The sequence below is a fragment of the Scyliorhinus torazame genome, chromosome 16 (genome assembly GCF_047496885.1).
Source record: "Scyliorhinus torazame isolate Kashiwa2021f chromosome 16, sScyTor2.1, whole genome shotgun sequence".
NCBI lineage: Eukaryota > Metazoa > Chordata > Chondrichthyes > Carcharhiniformes > Scyliorhinidae > Scyliorhinus > Scyliorhinus torazame.
The window spans coordinates 39,122,375-39,147,874 of NC_092722.1; the positions used below are offsets into that span (position 1 = coordinate 39,122,375).

Here is a 25,500-nt window from a genome sequence, read left to right on the forward strand (position 1 = left end):
CCGGGTTCCTGCAGTTACCACACCCACACATAGATCCGATGCAACCACTGACACGGAGACGAGCGAATAGGGTGACGGGTGGCTTGCGGCGGCTGCGGTCACAGGTGGAGGAGTCCACCCGCGTCCAGGAGCTGGGAGTGGTCCCGGTCATGCGTGCCACCCAGGCTGACACCGCACGGGTGGCGTCCGCGGTGGAGGCAATGGGTGCGACGGTGTCAGACATGGGGAACGGTTTGCGAGGCCTGGGGCCTTCCGTGCAGGCGGCGTCTGTGGCCCAGGAAATGGCTGCACTCTCACAGGAGGCCATGAGCCAGTGCCAGCGCCAGATGGCAGAGGCGCTCAACGCCATAGCCCAGTCTCAGCACGCCATAGCCCAGTCTCAGCAGGCCATGGCCCAGTCTCAGCAGGCCATGGCCCAGTCTCAGCAGGTCATAGCCCAGTCTCTGCAGGCCATGGCCCAGTCTCTGCAGACCATCGCTGAGGGCATCGGCGCCAGTGGCCATGTGCGAGCTGGCGTCGCACTGTCGCAGACAGGGTTCGACAACCCCCTGGGCTCCATGGCTGCAAACCTGCAGACCCCTGTCGATACCAGCACGGGCCTCCAGGACTGGCAGCGCCAGATGTCGGGGGCGCGTCGGATGGCCAGTCCGTTCGCATCCCCCACCCATGTAGAGGCCTGGGGGCCATCGGGCACCCCGAGGGAGGAGGAGGTGGTGTGGTCCGTCCCGGCTCCCTCTGTAGGGGAGGTCCCGGTACACCGCGACACCTCGGACTCCCCCCCTTCCGTCCCAGGTGCATCGGGTGGGCAACGGGCAGGACAGGCTGGCAGCTCGCCATCCCAGTCGCCCGGGCCGCAGCCTGGCCCATCTAGGCCAGGACGCACCAGGAAACGGCCGCCAAAGGGATCCAGTGTCAGAGGGCAGGAATCACAGGAGTCCACCTCCAGTTCTGCTGTACCGTCTGGGGAACCACGTAGACGTAGTCAAAGGGCCCGTAAGGCCAAACAATTAGACACTGAGTAAGTTGGCATGGGTGCAGGGCACAGATGAGTTTTAGGCGCTAGGGCACGTGCATGAACTCCTTTGGTTATTAAAGTCAATGTTACACCTACCGAAGCTGCCTTTGTGCTCTGTCCAAAGTGTGCGGGGGGTGTCATGTACGTTGAGCGCAAGTGTGTGTGTGAGGGGTGGTCTTACCTCAGCCCCAGGTGAGTCTGCCCCCTTCCCCCTGGGCCGCCATCAACATCCCCCGGGCAGAGGACGGGACCGTGCGCTGCAGTGTCACAGCCGCATGCAGGGATGGTCCGGGTGGATGGTGGTACTGTGGCCATGGGTCAGACACAGTCCAACGATGTAGAGCCAGGAGCTCATCGGAGGCGGGTTGTCATCATTCTCCATGGCCTGCGATAGACACGCGTCCACCCGCAACTGGGTGAGCCCGGCCGATTGTGCCGCCGGTGGATCGGCAATTGGGGGTGGGGGGGTGGTGTGCATGCGGGTGGGGTGTGTGGGGTTGGGGAGGGGGGTGTGGGTGCTGGGTGGGTGGATGGGTGGGGGGTGTGGGTGGTCGGCTGTTGTCATGGTGTGCGGTCTGTGGCCATACTACCCGATTCCCACGCCCATCTAGTCAGTGAAGCGGGCGGCTATCAGTCTGTCCCGTGCCCGCTGGGCCAGCCGGTAACGGTGGACAGCCACCCGTCTGTGTCTACCCCGTCTGCCCTGACCATTGCCCCCATCCCCCTCATCTGGGGAGGACTGGGCCTCTTCCTGCTGCTCCTCCTCTCCGCCCTCCTCTGCCTGCGGCACATCGCCCCTCTGCTGGGCTATGTTGTGCAGGACGCAGCACACCACAATGATGCGGCCGACCCTATCTGACCGATACTGGAGGGCGCCCCCAGAGAGGTCCAGGCACCTGAAACGCATCTTCAGCACGCCAAAGCACCTCTCGATCACTCCCCTTGTCGCTACATGGGCATCATTGTAGCGGTTCTCCGCCTCATTGCGTGGCCTCCGTATAGGCGTCATCAGCCACGATCGCAATGGGTAGCCCCTGTCGCCCAGCAACCAGCCCCTCAGCCGGGGATGGCGTCCCTCGTACATGCCGGGGATGGATGACCGCGACAACACGAATGAGTCGTGTACACTGCCTGGGTGACGGGCGCAGACGTGCAGGATCATCATGCGGTGGTCGCAGACCACCTGTACGTTCATCGAATAGGTCCCCTTCCTATTAGTGAACACGGCCCTGTTATCTGCAGGTGGCCGCACGGCGACGTGCATCCCATCGATCGCGCCCTGGACCATGGGGAACCCGGCAATGGCAGAGAAGCCCACGGCCCGGGCATCTTGGCTGGCCCGGTCCACGGGGAAGCGGATGTAGCGGTGCGCCATGGCATAAAGGGCATCTGTCATTGCCCGGATGCACCGATGCACCGATGTCTGCGATATGCCGGCCAGGTCCCCACTCGGTGCCTGGAATGACCCCGTTGCATAAAAGTTCAGGGCCACCGTAACCTTGACGGACACGGGGAGAGGGTGTCCCCCGCCAGTGCCACGCGGTGACAGGTGTGCCAGCAGGTGGCAGATGTGTGCCACGGTTTCCCGGCTCATCCGGAGTCTCCTCCTGCATTCCCGGTCCGTGAGGTCCTGGTATGACTGCCGGGGCCGGTACACACGGGGCGCCCTCGGGTGCCTCCGTTGCCGTGGGGCCGCGACATCCTCCTCCCCCTCCTCGTCCTGTCGGTCAGGTGTCCCTCCAGCCTGGGCGGCTGCCGCCTGCCCCTCTGCGGCAGCCTGCGCCGCCTCTCTGGCACGCTCCTCCTCCTCCTCCTCCTCATCCAGGGCAACATAGACATGAGCGGCTGCCACCACGGCGGCCAACATCGCTCGATGGTCTGAAAACATGACGGCCTGTTGGGGGGGAGGGGAACGACGACATGTCATCATTGCCCATATCCCCTCCTCCCCCCAGCCAGGTGGCATGGACCGCATGGGTCCAACTGTTGGAGGCTGGCACCTGGCCAGGTGGACCAACTCATTTGCCCTCCCATCACCCACCCCAGCACGGACCAACCCCCAACCTCCACCCCGGCACGGACCCCCTCCCCAACCTCCACCCCGGCACGCCCCCCCCCAACCTCCACCCCGGCACGGACCCCCTCCCCAACCTCCACCCCGGCACGGACCCCCTCCCCAACCTCCACCCCGGCACGGACCCCCTCCCCAACCTCCACCCCAGCACGGACCCCCCCCCAACCCCCAACCTCCATCCCGGCACGGACCCCCTCCCCAACCTCCACCCCAGCACGGACCCCCCCCAACCCCCAACCTCCATCCCGGCACGGACCCCCTCCCCAACCTCCACCCCAGCACGGACCCCCCCCCAACCCCCAACCTCCATCCCGGCACGGACCCCCTCCCCAACCTCCACCCCAGCACGGACCCCCCCCCCCAACCCCCAACCTCCATCCCGGCACGGACCCCCTCCCCAACCTCCACCCCAGCACGGACCCCCCCCCCCCAACCCCCAACCTCCATCCCGGCACGGACCCCCTCCCCAACCTCCACCCCAGCACGGACCCCCCCCAACCCCCAACCTCCATCCCGGCACGGACCCCCTCCCCAACCTCCACCCCAGCACGGACCCCCCCCCAACCCCCAACCTCCATCCCGGCACGGACCCCCTCCCCAACCTCCACCCCAGCACGGATCCCCCCCCCAACCCCCAACCTCCATCCCGGCACGGACCCCCTCCCCAACCTCCACCCCAGCACGGACCCCCCCCCCCCAACCCCCAACCTCCATCCCGGCACGGACCCCCTCCCCAACCTCCACCCCAGCACGGACCCCCCCCCCCAACCCCCAACCTCCATCCCGGCACGGACCCCCTCCCCAACCTCCACCCCAGCACGGACCCCCCCCCCCAACCCCCAACCTCCATCCCGGCACGGACCCCCTCCCCAACCTCCACCCCAGCACGGACCCCCCCCCAACCCCCAACCTCCATCCCGGCACGGACCCCCTCCCCAACCTCCACCCCAGCACGGACCCCCCCCCAACCCCCAACCTCCATCCCGGCACGGACCCCCTCCCCAACCTCCACCCCAGCACGGACCCCCCCCCCCAACCCCCAACCTCCACCCCGGCACGGACCCCCCCCCCCAACCTCCACCCCGGCACGGACCCCCTCCCGGCACTCCCCCGGAGCCCAACCTACTCTAACCACCCCCCCTCCCCCCCCCCCCCCCACGGCCGCACACACACACACACAAGCCGAGACACACCTCTCCTCAGGCAATCAGTCTGCGGCCACGCCATTTCCTGCCCAGAGCCAACCCCCCAGGCCGTCACTCACCTCCTCGCTGGTCGGCGTGAGCCTGGAGCACCGGGTCACGCCGATGAAAAGGAGGTTTGATTCACGTCGACGTGAACGGTCATCACGTCGACGGGACTTCGGCCCATCCGGAAGGGAGAATATCGGCAGGCCGAAAATCGGCTGCCTTGCGCAGACCCGTGACATTCTCCGCGGCAGCGGCGCCATTAACGCCCCGCCGACTTTTCTCCCTTCGGAGACTTCGGCGGGGGCGGGGGCGGGATTCACGGCGGCCAACGGCCATTCTCCGACCCGGCGGGGGGTCGGAGAATGACGCCCCTTATCTCCATTCAAACAAAACGCAACTCACATCAAAATCAACTTTTAAATACAGTTAGCAGACCCAGGAATACTTGCTTAATAGAGATCCTTTTAAAAGATCTATTGAAGAGAGAGAAACCCAGTCAGGAAACAGACTGCAGGTTCTTGCCTGTCACAGAGTATTGTTTAACCTGCCAGCCTTTGAGAAAGTGCTCCTGTTTTGTTCACAGGCAAATCTTTAACTCACTGTTTTGAGAAACTGCTAGTCTGTCCATAGACAGATCAAAACTCACTGAAGAAGGGGTCGGGAGGGGGTGGGGGGAGTCGAGGGGTCGGGGGGTGGTCGAGGGGGTCCCTCAACGACCCCATAGCAGGATATACTCACATTGGGGGGGGATGCCCCGATGCTCTGCAGGACTGATGGGTGTAGGTCGGCTCACCCTCATGCCAGCATGGTGTGTTTGTGTGTGTGGGTGAGGGGGCCATGTGGACGGAGGGGGGGGGGTCGCAATATCTGTGGGTGGGAGGTATGGAGGACCCTCAACCTCACTTTAAAGAGGGCACCCGATGTCTGTGGGAGCCGTTTTGTAGTTAATTAAGAGGTTAATAAATGATCACTTAAGGGTCTCCTCCTGACATTGCTGGTACATTACCAGTGGTGGTCTTGCCCGATCCACATGCCAAGGCAGTCAAGTCCCTATTTGGCCTTGGGGGTTGTTGGCAATCACAAAGGTTCGGGCACCTTATACCTAAAGGAAACCTTCCCTTCCCATGATACTCTTCCCTCGAATTTGCCACCCCTCCGCCCACTAGTTCTTCCCCCCCAACCCCCCACTTACCTGTGTCTCCAGCTCCATCAACAATTATTACTGGGGACTCCCTTCATTCTTAGCAGTGGCCACCACTTACAGTGGTACTCCTGGGAATAGAGAACTGCTGGCCATTTGAGGGACAAACTTCTTTAGGGGCTCGTTTAGCACAGGGCTAAATAGCTGGCTTTTAAAGCAGACCAAGGCAGGCCAGCAGCGCGGGTTCAATTCCCGTACCAACCTCCCCGAACATGTGGCGACTAGGAGCTTTTCACAGTAATTTCATTTGAAGCCTACTTGTGACAATAAGCGATTTTCATTTCATTTCCCAGATAAAAGAAGAAGTCTTTCCCCGAGTCACTTAACTACCTGACAGTTACGTCAGCTAGTGGCTACTCTTTCGAGTGGTGACAGGCTCACCCAGAGTTTTCAGCCAGGTGACAAGTCACCAGTTGCATGCGAATTCTGCCCCATGTCATCATGGCCTTTCATAGATCATCAACCTGAAACATGGGGAGCGATCTAACGGGAAAAGCAGTAAGTGCGGTAGCGGGCAAGACTTGCCGCGTGCTTCCCAACCGCTAACCCAGCAAGACCACGACTGGTATCTAACGTCAATTTAGGCTGGCTGATTTGCCTGGACCGTGCCCGGCATCTCCCCACTAACAAGGAGGAGGAGCTCTTAAACCGCTGACTCCGAGCAAACCCCAAACAGCACGCAGCCATGCCACCAAGCAGCCCAGTCCACGTTGCGGTGATGCCGACCTGGCCCAACTGTTGCATGCGGTGGAGTTGACGGAACACCTTGTTCCCCCGAGGGGGGTCAGAGGGTCAGCCACAGGTAAGCCAGTGCCGCCTGGGAGGCAGTGGCAGTGGCCGTCAGCTCGGGGAGTGTCACAAGGACGACCACCATCCAGTGCAGTAAGAAGCTCAGCTATCACCCCCACCATCCACCAGGGCAGAGACACACACTTTGATGGGGGACACTAGTGGAAAGGCCTCTGGGGTACGATCTGGTGAGTACCACACAGTTGTCAATGCACATCAGGTGGAGATAGGAACTTTGAGAGGAGACAGCAGACCCAGTTCTACGATGTGTCTTTGTTGGCTGCTACCTCTGTGGTGTTTTTTCAGTATTTTTATTGGAATCTTTGCACTTCATATCAAAACTTTGCAGAACAATATAGAAACAATAATAATAACCAACACAGTAACAACACCAACACAAGTATCACAAGCTGCCACCGCATCTGTGACTGTGGTCCCAGTTCATTTCCTTACATCTTTTACATTAGTGTATTTCATGCCACTTTTTAGAAATGTTCTTATTGGGATTTTTAACAGTTAGTAATAAGAATTACCCACAACTTTACATACATTTTTACAATTACTACCAGGACTCTTTACATTGTTTATAATTACATTCATTTTGCTGAGAGTGGGGAAGTCCTTGCCGGCTTGAGTTCTCGATGGGGCTTAGGATGGTTCGCCTTCTCGATTTGACACGTGTGGGAGGGATCCTTGTCCCCTCCTGCGAATGGCCTTCCTCCCGTTCCTTCTTTGCTATATGTAAGCTCCCTTTCATCCAGGCGGTGCTCCCTGCCTCTGTGGTGTTGACTCATCCAGTGTTCAGACAAAGTTTCAGGCAAAGTTTCCAGGCACAGTCTGATCGGGATGCTAGGCAATAACACTTGCTTGCAACATGGCACATCTACCTAGGGGAATCCACTTGAGAGCTTTGAAGTGCTCGTGTAACGAACAAAGCCTATTCCCCATAGGTGATAGTCTTCAGCTGTGCAGCCAGAGGCTGCCATTGTCAGAGGGAGTTAAAATGCCCGTCACCATATTACCATGGACAGGGCTCTGTCCTTGGGGTGTTTGGTAGGATCGACAGGCAGCAACTGAAGTTGTCCCTGTTACAGGTATACACAATCCAGCGGGTGGCCTGTTGGACCCACGGGTGCTGAGCCCATCGCTCCCCCCCCCCCCCCCACCCCAGCACCAGTGGCAGCAGCTCCAGAGCCCCTGAGCTGACTGCTCGAGTTCGAAGGTGGCCACTCACCACCTCCGATCCCCTCAGCAGCAATGTTGCCAGCTTCATGTTTTTAAGTAGGTGTGCTAAAGGCCGCCCGCGTGACCGCTCACTGGGGAGCCGGTTAGATCACGAGAGGCCATTAGATAGGGGGTCCATGCCATTGACAATGTGGCGATTGGCTCAATTGGTGCTATTGCCACATCAAGGCCGGATCTAGAATCTGCCAACGGGAGTGGGACGATTTTATTTTTTTTAAAAATATTTTTATTCTCCTCCTTTTTCACATTTTCTCCTAAATTTACACCCACCAACAATAAACCCCATATCAATAACAATGATCCCATCCTCCCACCAAACCCCAAACATAAACAACTAACAAAAAGGAATCGGGAATCACCCATAGTCACCATTAACACTCACAGTCCCCCTTCCCCCAACCCTCCCAACTCCCCCCCCCAAAACTAATGTTCGATGTAATCCAGTTCTTGAAAGTGCATAATGAATAATGCCCATGAATTGTAGAACCCCTCCATCCTTCCCCTCAGTTCAAACTTAACCTTCTCAAGAGTCAAGAATTCCAACAGGTCCCCCCGCCACACCAGGGCACAGGGTGGAGAGGTTGCTCTCCATCCCAACAGGATCCGCCTTCGGGCGATCAACGAGGCAAAGGCTATAACATCTGCCTCCTGAAGGCCCGGATCCAGTTTCACGTGCATCACTTTAGAGATTACCCTAAAAACCTCCTTCCAGTAATCCTCCAGCTTTGGACAAAACCAAAACATATGAACGTGATTTGCGCCCCCCCCCCCCCGCAACGTTCACACACATCTTCTATCCCTTCAAAGAATCGGCTCATCCTCGCCCTCGTGAGGTGCGCTCTAAATACCACCTTCAGCTGTATCAGTCCCAACCTCGCTCACGAGGTGGAGGCATTCACTCTCCAGAGCACCTCACATCAGAACCCCTCCTCCATATCCTCTCCCAACTCTTCCTCCCACTTTGCTTTGATCCCTTCCAGAACCCCTCCTCCATATCCTCTCCCAACAACTCCCCTTCTCTTCTTCCAAAATAGCTCCGTAAACAGCTGACACTACCCCCTTCTCCAGTCCCCCTGTCGTCAGCACCTCCTCCAGCAATGTGGAGGCCGGCTCCACCGGGAAGCTCTGTATCTCCTTTCTGGCAAAATCTCGAAACTGCATGTATCTAAACATTTCCCCCTGCTCCAGCCCATACTTCACTTCCAGGTCCTTCAATCCTGCAAACTGACCCCCAAGAAACAAATCTTTTAGTGTCTTAATCCCCTTCTCCTCCCATTTCCAAAAATTTCCATTCCACCTCCCTGGCTCAAATCTGTGGTACCCCCGAATCGGCATTTCCCTTGACCCTGCCCCCAACCCGAAGTGTTGCCGAAAATGCCTCCAAATTATCAATGAAGCTATTATTAGCGGACTCTCTGAGTATTTCCCCGGGGCTATCGGGAGCGGCGCTGTTGCTAGTGCTTTCAATCCCGACCCCCTGCACAAACTCTCCTCCATTCTGACCCACTGGGAATCAATCCCTCTGACCCAGCTCCGCACCTTCTCCACATTTGCCGCCCAGTAATAATACATCAGGTTCGGAAGACCCAAACCTGCCTGCCTTCCCCTCTGCAGCAGCACCTTTCTAACTCTGGCCACCTTCCCTCCACATATGAACGAGGTAATCATTCCTTCAATCTCCCTGAAAAATGCCTTTGGCAGGAAAATCATCAGGCATTGGAAAATAAACAGAATTTTGGCAACACGTTCATTTTAACCGCCTGTACCCGACCCGCCAGTGACAGAGGGAGACCATCCCACCTTGCCAGATCAGCTTTCACTCTCCCCACCAAACTAGAAATGTTGCACTTGCGGAGCCCCCCCCCACTCCCGGGCAACCTGCATCCCCAGGTATCTAAAGTGAGTCCCTGCCCTATGGAATGGCAGCTGCCACCCACCCCTGCCCTCACCCTCAGCCGAGACGCCACAGAATGCTCACTCTTGTCTAGATTTAGTTTGTACCCTGAGAAAGACCCAACACCTGAAGCAGCTCCAATATTCCCCCTATTGACACACTCGGTTCTGACACATATAACAGCAAGTCATCGGCATATAAGGACACCCTTGCTCTGTCCCCCTCCCGCACTATTCCTTTCCACCCCCTGAACTTCTTAATGCAATGGCCAACGGCTCAATCGTGAGTGCAAACAACAGGGGGGACATAGGACATCCCTGCCTAGCCCCACGGTGGAGAGAAAAGAATCTCGAGCTGATGTTTCTTGTGCGGACACTCTCCCTCGGCTCCTTACATAGTAGCTTTACCCAGTCCACAAATATTGGTCCAATCCCAAACTGCTCCAGAACTGCTATCAAGTATCCCCATTCTACCCGGTCAAATGCCTTCTCAGCGTCCGATGCCATAACCACCTCTGTTTCCTTCCCCTCCGCCGGTGCCATAACCACGTTTAATATCCTTCTAATGAAAAGAGCTGCCTCCTTCTCACAAACACCGTCTAATCTTCACCTATCACCTTTGGGAGGCACTCCTCCAGCCTACCCACCAATACGTTTGCGTACCGGCCTCCCCGAACGGGCGCCGGAATGTGGCGACGAGGGGCTTTTCACAGTAACTTCATTGAAGCCGACTTGTGACAATAAGTGATTATTATTATTATAAGTTCGTGGGAACAACCCCATTCCCTATCGCCTCCTCAAACATCCCCACCATCAGGAGTGCCAGCTTATCCTTGAATATTTTATAATATTCCACTGCAAACCCATCCGGCCCTGTCACCTTCCCCGACTGCATCCTGCCAATCGCATCTTTTATCTCCTGCTCCACTATCGCTCCTTCTAATGTAGCCCTGTCTTCCTCCCCTAACGAGATCACCTCACCCCTCACCACCGCATTAAGAGCCTCCCAGACAACTGCCTTCGACACCTCACCTGTACAGTTGAAACCTACATATTCCCCAATTACCTTTTTCAATTTTGTCAAGGAACAATCCCACATTTCCACCCCGGCCTCTGTGCTACCCCCTTCTCCAGTACCATATCCTCCCAATGCGGAGCATGATCTGGAACTGAAATTGCCGAGTATTCCGACCCCTTAATCCCAGCCAGCAAAGCCTTCCCCACCACAAAAAAGTCGATCCGCGAGTATACCTTGTGGACTGCCGAGACAAACGAGTACTCCCATTCCCTCGGGTGCAGAAACCTCCAAGGGTCCACCCCTCCCATTTCCACCATTAGCCCAGTCAATGCCTTCGCCTCCCCCCCCCCCCCCCCCTGATGGGACCAGCAAGCATGGCCGTGACCTGTCCAACCTTGGCTTCTGCACCAGGTTCCAGTCCCCCCCACTGTCAGTTTGTGTGTGTCCAAGTCGGGAATGGCCCCAAACATCTTCTTCACGAATCCCACATCGTCCCAATTGGGACCGTATACACTACCAGCGCCACTAACCTCCCCTCCAGCGCCCCTGTCACAATCACATATCTACCCCACTGATCTGCAACCACCTTCTCCATCTGGAGCCGTACTCTTTTGCTGACCATTACCGCTACCTCTCTAGCCCTTCCGTCAAATCCAGAGTGAAACACCTGACTAACCCAGCCCTTTTAAGTCTCACCTGGTCCTTCACCCTCAAGTGAGTCTCTTGCAGCATTGCTACATCAGCTTTCAAACTTTTAGGATGCGTAAGCACCCTTGACCTCCTGACTGGACCTCCTAACCCCCTCACGTTCCACATGACTATCCTAACTGGGGGTCTCTCACCCCCCACCCCCACACCATCGTCATACCACTGGGCCCTGCCCCATGAGCGTGACCCGCCCCTACCCATTATTAACATCGAACCCCTACCCCCCCCTCCCAGAAGCCCCCCTACATTTCCTCTTGAAAAAACGTATCCCAGTATCGATCCCTTCCGCCCCCCTTGCTCGCCTCCTAGGCCCATCAAATCCTGCTAACCAGGCTCCAATGTCTGCAGCCCTCCTCTCACCTCACCTCCGTTCACTAGCCGACTTTAGTTAGCAAGCGCGGATGGCTACCCCCTCCCAAGGTATACCGTCCCCTCCCACCCAGTCCCAGAGAAAAGAAAACAACAATCCAACCCATACAATTCACTAAAATAAGATATAACCGTCGCAACACAGAATGCCAATCAACCCAACCAATAACATGAACTCTGTAACAATGTGAAGTGAAGTAAATTACAATACAAGTCAATGAAAAGAAAGTTATAGCATTTATACATTTTCCAGCTCCCCAATCACAGTCCACAGTCTCCCTTCCAGCTCCGCTCCTCATGTCTGTCCCAAGCCTTCTGCCTTCACGAGCACCTCAGCCACCTCCACTGTTTCGAAATAATAGTCGTTGGCGTTATACGCCACCCTCAGCTTCGCCGGGTATACCATACCAAATCGCACCCCTTTGTTGTACAGTGCCACCTTCACTCGGCAGAACGCCGCTTATCTTTTTGCCAACTCCACCGTCAAGTCCTGGTAGATCCGAACTCCAGCACCATCCCACTGCACCCTCGCGCTTCCGCCTAGCCCAGCTTAACACCTTCTCCTTCATGCGGTATTTATGAAAGCAGATAATTACTGCTCTTGGCTCATTTACTTTGGGCTTCAGCCTTAATGACCGATGAGCTCGGTCCAGCTCATACCGGGAGGGGTTCTCAGCTTCCCCCATCAACTCCGCCAACATCTGAGCAAAATACTCTGTTGGCCTTGAGCTCTCTGTCCCTTCGGGCAAGCCCACAATTCTCAGATTGAGCCGCCTCGAGCGGTTCTCCAAGTCCTCGAGCTTTGCTCAGAGTCCTCTGTTGACCTCCACCACCCTCCGCAGCTCGTCCCCCATCGAGGTGAATTGGTTGCTGTGCTGCGACACGGCCTCCTCCACTTCCTTCATCTTCTTGCCCTGCTCTCTCATCTCGGCCGATGTCTTTGCCACATCTACCCTCACCGGGGCGATTGCCTCCTCCACCAATGACTTCAATGCGACCGCCATCTCCTTCCTCAAAGCCTCCATGTGCCTTGCTAACTGCTGTTCCAGCTCCACAGTCATCACCTCGGTCATCTTCTCCACCGTAAGCATTGCGGCCCCACCATGCAGTCTGTCATCCGCCATCTTGTCAGCACTTTTTCTGGTCCTCTCATTCAACGGCGAGCCCGCATTTCCTCCCTTCTTCGACACTGTTTTTCACATCCTATAACGACTTATTATTTTTCTTTTTTTTTTCTTTCTTTCTTCAATCTTTAAAAAAAATTAAAAAATTCTTGCTTCAAAAAAAACAATTTTCAAAAAAAAACTTTCTTTAAAAATGTTTTCTCTTCTTTTTTATATTCCTCAAAAATTCCCCTGGGACCAGACTTCAGACTTCTTAAAACAAACACATTCTAGGCGGGAGCCACCCGATGTGGAACATCTCCACTACATCGCGCCCTGGCTTCGGGCTTGCCGCCTCGTCTTCAGTTTGGCTCCGCCCCCACTGCTCCAAACGCCGCTCGCCCTGGGCCCGAAGCCTCAGCACGAGCCGCCCAACATTCACGCAGGGTTCCTCGCCGGTTCTCAAACCGGCCCGGTTTGAGCCCGGGCGGGACGGCCCCAAAGGCTGACAACAATCGAGGGGAAGAGCGAAAAATCGAGGAAACCCCCGAAAGCGCCATAGACAGTGGCCACCGGCGGGAGCTCCTCTCGATGCAACCAACCCGCTCGCAAACGCCACCGGAAATCTGGGAGTGGGCCGATTATATTGGAAACCGATTGGCTCCCGACACGGATCCTGTTTTCTCCCTCTCCTACGATCCAACCAGCTTGCACGGAATCGCACTGGGTACAACACAGCCGTTAAAATCACACTCATGAACTCTGTTTATCTTCACAGATGCAGCATGACCTGTTGAGTATTCCACAAAATCTTACTGTTTAGTGTGTGAACCCCATGGTCAGGACAATACCCTGTTTTGACTGAATTACGTTTCTGTTTTGGAAGAAGCAAATATCTCAACTTAAGTATTTTATCTTCCTCCAGGCCAGCACCTCTCGGATCCAAGTCATTTGAAGTGCACTCCAGTTCTGGTGTAAAATGTTCCATTTCAGATCTACACAATGTAACTGTTGTAGCTCAACATGCAAAAAGATGGATCCTCAACAATAGGACTTTGGTTGTGGTCACAATGGAAAAAATAAGCAATTATGTCAATGATAACAAGGTAATATTGCAAACAAAAGATGGTACAATGACAGAAGTGATATCATCACGAGACAATAGCAGCCTAATGAGAGAAATTAGAGATGTTTCTGATGCACAGAACCTGTAAACAGGTGCGGAGGAGGCAGGTGTAAATGGAAGGATGAAAAACTGAGGAAGAGGTTAGGAGATTAAAAAGTGCAGGTTGACACCAATTGGCATGACGTGCTGACAGGTGGTTCCCCCACCCGGCTCTGAGACAGGCCAGCTAACCCATCCCACATCATCAGTTTTTCTACCAAAGAAAACATGGGGGACTAATTAACATTTGAAATGATTAAAGTTAGTACTAAGGCTGGAGGATTGCAAACTGTCCAGTACAAGATTGCCGTCAATTCAGTTTACATTGGGCTTCATTGAAAGAGTGTGGAAGGGCAAAGATGGAGAGGTCAGACAGGGAGAGTGGTGGGGAAGGAAAGTGACATGCAACAGACAGTTTGAGTCACGTTTGCAGACCAGGGTTCACCAGTGCGGCCAACTAATCTGGTTTCTGTCTTTCGATCTCCATCCATTTTTCAACTCTCTTCTCAGCTATTCACATGTCTGCATTAATGTTTGCAGAGCAGAGTAGCAACAGGGTCCACACTCACCACTTTCCTGCTGACTAAATGTCCCTCCACTACCAAACTTGCCTCAGAGAGGGCAATTAATTCCACCCTATCTGGCAACTCATTATTCCTCCTATGATTTATTATCGTTTATAACTAATCACCTTACTGGCTGGTATAAAGATGGCCTGTAAAGAAACATACTCCGCAGCCTACCAGACTGTTAATCAGCCTGGGAGCAAATCCATCAACTGCTTCACTCTATTCTTCAGCAGAAGAAGATTAAATATACGAGGCAGAGTGGGGAGGTTACCATCAACGGTGAACCGACAACACTACACACCCTTCCATATGATATGCTTTATTTTTCATGACAAATCTTTTTTTAAAAATGTTTTTATTAAGGCATTTATATCAAACATAACCAAAACCAAAAAGAACAAACAGGAAATCATATGACAAATAAATAACGAACACCCCTGCACCCCACACTCCCAGCCATTACTCTCCACCCACCCTGCCTCCTTTTTTAACCCCAAAGCCCCCCCCCCCCCCCCCCCCCCCCGCCCCGCCCCCCTGCTGACTTCTTAACTATCCTTGAACAAGTCGAATAATGGTTTCCATCTCCGGGCAAACCCCTCCACAGTCCCTCTCAAGGCAAACTTGATTTTTTTCCAACCTAAGGAATTCTGCGAGGTCGCTCACCCACACCCCCGGTATCGGCTGCATCGAGCCCTGCCATTCCGACAGGATCTGTCTCTGGGCTACCCCAGGGAGGCAAAGGCCAAGATAACGGCCTCTCCCACCCCCTGGACTCCCAGGTCTTCCAACACTCCAAAAATCACCACTTCTGGACTCGGCGCCTCAGAGACCACGTCAACGAACCCCCACCAAAATCTCTCCAGCTTTGGCCAGGCCCAAAACATGTGGACATGGTTTGTGGACCCTCCCATGCACCACCCACACATATTCTCTACCCCCTCAAAAAACCTTCTCATTCTGGCCACTGTCATATGCTCCCTGGGGATTACTTTAAATTGAATGAAGCTCAGCTTAGCACAAAAAGAGAATGCACTCACTCTCCTCAGAGCCCCTTTCCGTAACCTAGCCTCCAACACCCTCCCCAGCTGTTCCTCCCACTTCCACTTAACATCTCCTATTGGGGTGCCCTGCCAGTCCATTAATTCTTTGTTATTTCTGACACGCTGCCCTCACCAACCCCTGTTTTCGACACCACCTTGTTCTGCAACCCCAGGGGCGGCAGCTCAGGAAAGGACGGCAATGTAAGGACCAAAACTTATTCCCGCTGGGCAGCTCATACTCCTCTACCAGTCCCTCCAAGCTCGGGAGGCTGCCTCCTCCACGAATAGGTCTCCAAACCACTCAATCCCCGCCCACTGCCATCCCAGGAACCCTGCGTCCACCCTCCCCGGATCAAACCTGTGATTCCCAAATCGGAGCCCAAACCAAGGCACATTCCAGCCTCTGGTGCTGCTGCTACTGTCCCCACACACTCAGGCCTGCCAGCACTACCGGATTTGTGGAGAATCTGACTGGCGAGAATGGCAGAGACGCCGTCAATAATACCCCTAAACTAGTGTCCTTCAAATAGGCTGCCTCCATCCGCTCCCACATGACCCTTCCCCTTACCCACCCTGACCATGGCTATATTTGCTGGTCAGTAGTAGTTCATCAAATTTGGCAAGGCCAGCCCGCAACCCCCGCCCCCCCCCCCCCCCCACCCGCCCATGTCCCCAACCGAGCAGCACCTTCTTCACCTGTGGGGCTTCCCCCACCCCACCTGCACAAACCCCAAGATCAATGCATTAATCTTTCTAAAGAAGGCTTTTCGAATAAAAATTGGAAGGTTCTGGAACATGAATAAAAACCTCTGGAGTACTGTCATTTTCACAGACTGCACCCGCCCTACCAATGGCAAACGGAGCACATCCCACATGTTAAAATCCCCCTTCATCTGCTCCACCAATCGCGCCAGATTCAATTTATGTAGCTGCCCCCATCACCGTGCCACCTAGATGCCCTGATACCTGAAACTCGCCCTCACTGCCTCAAACGGCAGCTTGTCCAACCTCCTTTTTTGTTTGCACTGAGTGCTGAATTTGGTGCTTTTTGAGTGCGATAGTGAGAGTTTGGTGACCGAGGGAGTTAGGTGAGGAGGGAGTAAGGTGCTCCTTTCATTTTGTTTCCGACATTTCCGCAAAGAGTGCGAAGAGAGCCAGGAGTTTACAGGAAGTGTAGCTGACTGGGAGCAGAGTCGGAGGGCGGAGATCTAGTTAGTCCACACAGCAGCTATATTCTGTAAGGTAAGAGGGGATGGAGGCTAGGCCAGTTACATGCTCCTCCTGTAGGATGTGGGTGGTGAGGGATACCACCGCTGTCCCCACTGACTATACCTGCGGGAAGTGTATCAGCTCCTCAAAGACCGTGTTAGGGAACTGGAGCTGAAGCTGGATGAACTTCGGATCATCCGGGAGGCAGAGGGGGTGATTGAGAAGAGTTACAGGGAGGTAACCACACCCAAGGTACAGGACAAGAATAGCTGGGTTACAGTCAGGGGGAAAAAAACAAACAGGCAGACAGTGCAGGGATCCCTCGTGGCCGTTCCCCTTCAAAACAAGTATACCGTTTTGGATGCTGTTGGGGGGGATGACCTACCGGGGGAAGGCCCTAGCGGTCAGGTCTCTGGCACGGAGTCTGGCTCTGGGGCTCAGAAGGGAAGGGGGGAGAATAGAAAAGCAATAGTTGTAGGAGATTCAATGGTTAGGGGAATAGATAGGAGATTCTGTGGTCGCGAGCGAGACTCCCGGAAGGTATGTTGCCTCCCGGGTGCCAGGGCCAGGGATGTCTCGGATCGTGTCTTCAGGATCCTTAAGGGGGAGGGGGAGCAGCCAGAAGTCGTGGTGCACATTGGTACCAACGACATAGGTAGGAAAAGGGGTGTGGAGGTAATAAACAAGTTTAGGGAGTTAGGCTGGAAGTTGAAAGCCAGGACAGACAGAGTTGTCATCTCTGGTTTGTTGCCGGTGCCACGTGATAGCGAGGCTAGGAATAGGGAGAGAGTGCAGTTGAACATGTGGCTGCAGGAATGGTGTAGGAGGGAGGGCTTCAGGTATTTGGATAATTGGAGCGCATTCTGGGGAAGGTGGGACCTGTACAAGCAGGACGGGTTGCATCTGAACCAGAGGGGCACCAATATCCTGGGAGGGAGGTTTGCTAGTACTCTTCGGGAGGGTTTAAACTAATTTGGCAGGGGAATGGGAACCGGATTTGTAGTCCAGCAACTAAGGTAGCCGATATTCAGGATGCCAAAGCATGTAATGAGGCAGTGGGGAAGGGAACACTGACAAAGGAGAGTATTTGCAGGCACGGAGATGGGTTGAAGTGTGTATACTTCAACGCAAGAAGCATCAGGAATAAGGTGGGTGAACTTAAGGCATGGATCGGTACTTGGGACTACGATGTGGTGGCCATCACGGAAACTTGGATAGAAGAGGGGCAGAAATGGTTGTTGGAGGTCCCTGGTTATAGATGTTTCAATAAGATTAGGGAGGGTGGTAAAAGAGGTGGGGGGGTGGCATTATTAATTAGAGATAGTATAACAGCTGCAGAAAGGCAGTTCGAGGAGTATCACCCTATTGAGGTAGTATGGGTTGAAGTCAGAAATAGGAAAGGAGCAGTCACCTTGTTAGGAGTTTTCTATAGGCCCCCCAATAGTAGCAGAGATGTGGAGGAACAGATGGGGAAACAGATTTTGGAAAGGTGCAGAAGTCATAGGGTAGTAGTCATGGGCGACTTTAACTTCCCAAATATTGAGTGGAAACTCTTTAGATCAAATAGTTTGGATGGGGTGGTGTTTGTGCAGTGTGTCCAGGAAGCTTTTCTAACACAGTATGTAGATTGTCCGACCAGAGGAGGGGCAATATTGGATTTAGTACTGGGTAATGAACCAGGGCAAGTGATAGATTTGTTAGTGGGGGAGCATTTTGGAGATAGTGACCACAATTCTGTGACTTTCACTTTAGTAATGGAGAGGGATAGGTACGTGCAACAGGGCAAGGTTTACAATTGGGGGAAGGGTAAATACGATGTTGTCAGACAAGAATTGAAGTGCATAAATTGGGAACATAGGCTGGCAGGGAAGGACACAAGTGAAATGTGGAACTTGTTCAAGGAACAGGTGCTACGTGTCCTTGATATGTATGTCCCTGTCAGGCAGGGAAGAGATGGTCGAGTCAGGGAACCATGGTTGACAAGAGAGGTTGAATGTCTTGTTAAGAGGAAAAAGGTGACTTATGTAAGGCTGAGGAAACAAGGTTCAGACAGGGCATTGGAGGGATACAAGATAGCCAGGAGGGAACTGAAGAAAGGGATTAGGAGAGCTAAGAGAGGGCATGAACAATCTTTGGCGGGTAGGATCAAGGAAAACCCCAAGGCCTTTTACACATATGTGAGAAATATGAGAATGACTAGAGCGAGGGTAGGTCCGATCAAGGACAGTAGCGGGAGATTGTGTATTGAGTCTGAAGAGATAGGAGAGGTCTTGAATGAGTACTTTTCTTCTGTATTTACAAATGAGAGGGGCGATGTTGTTGGAGAGGACAGTGTGAAACAGATTGGTAAGCTCGAGGAAATACTTGTTAGGAAGGAAGGTGTGTTGGGCATTTTGAAAAACTTGAGGATAGACAAGTCCCCCAGGCCTGACGGGATATATCCAAGGATTCTATGGGAAGCAAGAGATGAAATTGCAGAGCCGTTGGCAATTATCTTTTCGTCCTCACTGTCAACAGGGGTGGTACCAGGGGATTGGAGAGTGGCGAATGTTATGCCCCTGTTCAAAAAAGGAACTAGGGATAACCCGGGGAATTACAGGCCAGTTAGTCTTACTTCGGTGGTAGGCAAAGTAATGGAAAGGGTACTGAAGGATAGGATTTCTGAGCATCTGGAAAGACACTGCTTGATTAGGGATAGTCAGCACGGATTTGTGAGGGGTAGGTCTTGCCTTACAAATCTTATTGAATTCTTTGAGGAGGTGACCAAGCATGTGGATGAAGGTAAAGCAGTGGATGTAGTGTACATGGATTTTAGTAAGGCATTTGATAAAGTTCCCCATGGTAGGCTTCTGCACAAAGTAAGGAGGCATGGGATAGTGGGAAATTTGGCCAGTTGGATAACGAACTGGCTAACCGATAGAAGTCAGAGAGTGGTGGTGGATGGCAAATATTCAGCCTGGATCCCAGTTACCAGTGGTGTACCGCAGGGATCAGTTCTGGGTCCTCTGCTGTTTGTGATTTTCATTAATGACTTGGATGAGGGAGTTGAAGGGTGGGTCAGTAAATTTGCAGACGATACGAAGATTGGTGGAGTTGTGGATAGTAAGGAGGGCTGTTGTCGGCTGCAAAGAGACATAGATAGGATGCAGAGCTGGGCTGAGAAGTGGCAGATGGAGTTTAACCCTGAAAAGTGTGAGGTTGTCCATTTTGGAGGGACAAATATGAATGCGGAATACAGGGTTAACGGTAGAGTTCTTGGCAATGTGGAGGAGCAGAGAGATCTTGGGGTCTATGTTCATACATCTTTGAAAGTTGCCACTCAAGTGGATAGAGCTGTGAAGAAGGCCTATGGTGTGCTCGTGTTCATTAACAGAGGGATTGAATTTAAGTGCCGTGAGGTGATGATGCAGCTGTACAAAACTTTGGGAAGGCCACATTTGGAGTACTGTATACAGTTCTGGTCGCCTCATTTTAGGAAGGATGTGGAAGCTCTGGAAAAGGTGCAAAGAAGATGTACCAGGATGTTGCCTGGAATGGAGAGTAGGTCTTACGAGGAAAGGTTGAGGGTGCTAGGCCTTTTCTCATTAGAGGGGAGAAGGATGAGGGGCGACTTGATAGAGGTTTATAAGATGATCAGGGGAATAGATAGAGTAGACAGTCAGAGACTTTTTCCCCGGGTGGAACACACCATTACAAGGGGACATAAATTTAAGGTGAAAGGTGGAAGATATAGGAGGGATATCAGAGGTAGGTTCTTTACCCAGAGAGTAGTGGGGGCATGGAATGCACTGCCTGTGGAAATAGTTGAGTCAGAAACATTAGGGACCTTCAAGCAGCTATTGGATAGGTACATGGATTACGGGAAAATGATATAGTGTAGATTTATTTGTTCTTAAGGGCAGCACGGTAGCATTGTGGATAGCACAATTGCTTCACAGCTCCATGGACCCAGGTTCGATTCCGGCTTGGGTCATTGTCTGTGCGGAGTCTGCACGTCCTCCCCGTGTCTGCGTGGGTTTCCTCCGGGTGCTCCGGTTTCCTCCCACAGTCCAAAGATGTGCGGGTTAGGTGAATTGGCCAATGATAAATTGCCCATAATGTCCAAATTGCCCTTGGTGTTGGGTGGAGGTGTTGAGTTTGGGTAGGGTGCTCTTTCCAAGAGCTGGTGCAGACTCAAAGGGCCGAATGGCCTCCTTCTGCACTGTAAACTCAATGATAATCTATGATTAATCTAGGACAAAGGTTCGGCACAACATCGTGGGCCGAAGGGCCTGTTCTGTGCTGTATTTTCTATGTTCTATGTTCCTCTCCTGGATCGGAAAGACATCACTATTCCCCATGTTTAAATTATACCCAGAGAACAGGCCGAATTCCACCAAAATACCCATGCTTCCTCCAATACATTCCAATGGGTCCGATATGTAAAGCAACAGATCGTCCACATATAGCGAGGCCCTGTGCTCCCCCCCTCCCACCCGCCACCTGCACCACACTATCCCTTTCCAACCCCTTGTCACTCTGCACCATTGCTTGTGGATCTGTCGCCAAGGCAAAGAGCAACGACGAGAGTGGGCATCATTCCTTGTCCTACAATGCAGCCTAAAATACCCCAAACTCACCTGGTTCGTCCTTACACTCGCTACTGCCGCCCGATACAACAACCATCCCAATCCACAAACCCCTGCCCGAACCCGAACTGCCCCAGTACCTCCCACAAATATTCCCGATCAAAGGCCTTCTCCGTGTCCATAGCGACCGCCACCTCCACATTCCGTCCCTCCGAGGGCATCATTATAACGTTCAACAGATGCCTAATGTTAGCCGACAGATGCCTCTCCTTTACAAACTCTGTCTGGTCTTCCCCTGTCATCCCCGGCTCATAGTCCTCAATCCACGAGGCCAAGAGCTTTGCCAACAACTTGGCGTCCACATCGGATGGTAGGACCCACACTGCTCCGGGTCCTTATCCTTCTTCAAAATTAAAGATATTGAGGACTGCGATAAATTGGGGGGGGGGGGGGGGGGGGGGGGGCGGGGGGAGAGCTCCCCCTTCTCCCTCACCTCATTAAATGTCCTTACCAGCAGGGGCCCTAGGTCTCCCAAAAGCTGTTAATAAAATTCGACCGGGAAGCCATCTGGGCCCGAGGCTTTCCCTGCCTGCATCACCCTCCTCCACCTTGGGGAATTCCAACCCATCCAGAAATCACTGCATTCCCTCTCCCCCGGTCAGGGGCTCAAATTCATGAAGCCTCCTATAAAACTCCTCAAATACCCCGTTCATTCCCAACGGGTCCAGTACCACTCTACCCCTCCCGTCCTTCGTCCTTCCAATCTTCCTTGCCGCCTCCTGCTTCCTCAGCTGGTGGGCCAGCTTCCTACTCCCCGTACTCATACACTGCTCCTCTGTCCCTCCACAACAGCCCTACTGCCTTCCACATGGACACCAGCCCGAACTCCATCTCAAGCTTCTGCCTCTCTTTCGACAATCCTGCCTCCGGGGCCTCCGAATACCTCTTGTCCACCCACAGAATCTCATCCACAAACCTTGCCATCTCTGCTCGCTCCTCCTTCTCCCTATGCACCCTGATCAATATGAACTCCCCCTATCCACTGCCTTGAGCGCCTCCCACAGTGTGGCGGCCAAAACCTCACCTGTATCATTTAGTTCCACATACTCCTGGATGGCGACCCTTACCCGCTCACACACCTCCTCATCCGCTAACAACCATATATCCAGCCTCCACTGTGGTGCTGGTCCCCCGTGATCCATTTGCAAGTCCACCCAATGCAGCGCATGATCTGACACCACGATCGCCAAGCACCCCGAGTCGACCACCCCCGCCAATAACGTCTTGCCTGCCACAAAATTATCAATCCGCGAAGTGCGAAACATACTTCACCCTCGGCCTCTCAAACCTCCACGGGTCCACTACCCCATGCGCTCCATGAACCCCTTCAGCTCCTTCGCCGACATCCTCCCCGACCTCGGGCTCAACCGGTCCAACCTGGATCAATGACCATGTTAAATTCCCAACCATAATCAACCAGTGTGAGTCCAGGTTCAGGATCTTCCCCAGCACTCTCCTCATAAACTCTACATCGTCCCAATTTGGAGCATAAACATTTACCAGGACCACTTGCGTACCCTCCAGCTTCCCACTTACCATAACGAACCAACCCCCTGAATCTGCTACTATTTTTCCCACCTCAAAAGCCACCCGTTTATTTGCCAGCACCACCAGCACCCACGTCTTCATGTCTAATCCTGAATGGAAGACTTGTCCCACCCACCCTTTCCTTAAGCCTTGTATGACCCCCGATCTTCAACTGTGTTTCTTGTAAAAAGGCCACGTCCGCCTTCAAGCTCCTCAGGTAGATCAAAACACGCGACCGTTTAACTGGCCATTCAGCCCCCTCCATTCCATGTGACCATCCTGATCGGAGGGCACCCTGCCCCCTCCCCTGTGGATTAACCATACCCCTTTTTAGCCCAGCCCCTGGCCCATGCCATCCGACCCTCCAGGCCCACTCTCGATGTTCACCATCACCACTCCCTCCCATATTACACCACAGCACCTTTGTCAGCAGCCCCCCTCCCCCCCCCCAACAAAACAACAACCCCATCCCCCTCAGCTTCACTAATCACCTGATCAGCCCCACTGCTTTCCTGTTAACTTGCCCGTCCAGCTAGCCTTTCAGCCCCTGCCCAAAGCGCCTGAGCCTCTTAATCCACCACCCCGCTGATTGCCCTCCACCCCCCCTGCTCGCACATCTCACAAACAACAATGAAACAAGAAAGAAGGTGCACTCACCCACAAGGCAACAAAACATCTCGAAGGAGAAACGTTCTCCAACAACCAACAAATGAGAAAAAGGGTACAAGAAAAAATGGGCAGGAAGAGCCCCCATCCCCTCACACCTCCTCCTCAGTTCAAAGTCCTCCTTCTCCTGCCAGACCATTGTCTCTTAAACTCCCTAGCCTCCTCTGGTGTTCCAAAATAATGTTCTCGGCTATTAAAAGTCACCAAGAGGCGCGCCGGGTACAACATCCCAAATCACACACCCTTTTTGAAGAGGGCAGCCTTCACCTGATTAAACCTGGCTCTCCCCTTTGCCAGGTCCGCGCCCATGTCCTGGTATACTCGAAGCTCGCTCCACTCCCAGGTGCACCTCCTTGTCTGCCTTGCCCACTGCAATATCTTCTTGTCGAAGAATCGATGGAGAAGCACCACCACCGCCCTCGGCAGCTTGTTCTCCTGTGGCTTCCTCATGAGCGCCCTGTATGCTCAGTCAACCTCCATGGGCCTGTCAAAGGCTCCCTACTCCATCAACCTCCAGCATCTTGGCTACATACGTGTCAGTGTCCGCTCGCTCGATGCCTTCAAACATCCCCATGATTCTTAGATTCTGTCTCCGGGAGCGATTCTCCGGGTCCCCCCACCTTCTCCTTTAACCGCTTCTGGGTCTCTCGCATCAGACCCACTTCAGCCACCAATGAGGCGAGCACCCCCACTGCCTCCTCCACTTTCCGAATACCCTGGCGCTGGGACACCAGCCTGAGCTCCACCCGGTCAATTCCCGCTTTTAACGGTTCCACTGCCTTGCTTAGGTCCTCCTGGGCCTCCCCCCTCTGTCGGCTAAACTTCTGAAGTCCACCAGGTGCTCTGTCGACCAATAGGCAGGCAAGGCAGACCCTCCGCCATCTTGATCTGTGGCGCACAGAGATTCTCTTGCTCCAACTGCTCCCTTCTTCTCGACCCACTTCTGGTCCGTGGCCCCATCCACCAGCCCCACTGGTGGAGTTAAACTTTTCTCCAGTCATCCCCTGCATCCTTTTCCACAAAACATCCACCCGACAAACAGGGAAAAATTCCGAAAGAACAGCCTCGGCTGGAGCTGCCAAATGTGCGACCATTCACATCATGGCCGCCACCGGAAGTCCTTCATGACAAACTGTTTTGATAGAATTAATCACCATTCTGGCTCTCTAGTTTAGCACAAATAACTGGCCTATAATTTGATGATATATCTCCTTCACCTTTCTTCAATTGATTTCGGTGGAAAAGGAAATTGGGCACAATATGTGATGGGTGGCTGATCCATTAGGCCCATTTTAATAGTTCTGGCGCTATCTTTTTTAAAAACAAGTTAGAGTATCCAATTATTTTTTTTCCAATTAAGAGGCAATTTAATGTGGCCAATCCACCTACCCTGCACATCTTTGGGTTGTGGTGGTGAGTCCTGTCATGATATGCAGACATGCACATAGTGAGATACAGACAGGCAGCTAATGAACACAGAGGACATAACCAATCAGCAGGCAGAACACTTGGGGGTTTCCCACTATAAAAGGCACAAGGCACTCACACTCCGCCTCTTTCCACTGGGGACATCTACAGAGTGAGTCAGGGTGTATATAATCACATAACGCCTCCAGCACGTGGCTAAGAGCTAGTCTGGTTCAGTCAGACAGAGTAATCACACTTAGGTTAGCAGAGAGTCGGACTCACAGAGAACTGTGCCATCTGTGTGACAGGTTCAATAACTCAGATTGAACTAACTTCAAGGTCTGGAGTATCTTTCAGTTAATGCTGCATCCAGTTGCAGCCCGTGTTATCTCAGTGTTCTTAATACAACAAGACCCACGCAGATACGGGTTGAATATGCAAACTCCACACAGACGGTGACCCGGGGCCAGGATCGAACCCGGATCCTCGGCACCGTGAGGCAGCAGTGCTAACCACTGCACCGTGCCTCCCCTCCCTACACTGTTTCTAATCTGTTGTCTGATTTCTCCCTGTAGGTTACAATTACCTATTACGGAGACAAGTTGGATCAGCCAATTGACAAGATTATCCTTCAGCTCACGGCTGTCTGTAAGTAATTGACATTTACAGGTTCAACAGACAGAT

General features: G+C 53.5%; 1 protein-coding gene across 2 annotated transcripts in view; it reads left to right on the forward strand.

The window, feature by feature from the left end:
• Nucleotides 1–25,500, forward strand: part of LOC140392754 (protein-arginine deiminase type-2-like) — a 114,779-nt gene that overhangs the window by 18,629 nt on the left and 70,650 nt on the right. For both annotated transcript variants that reach the window (XM_072478344.1, XM_072478345.1), the window contains exons 3-4: nt 13,531–13,711; nt 25,392–25,464. In XM_072478344.1, coding sequence (XP_072334445.1) covers nt 13,531–13,711; nt 25,392–25,464 — 254 coding nt within the window. The remainder of the gene's footprint in view (nt 1–13,530; nt 13,712–25,391; nt 25,465–25,500) is intronic.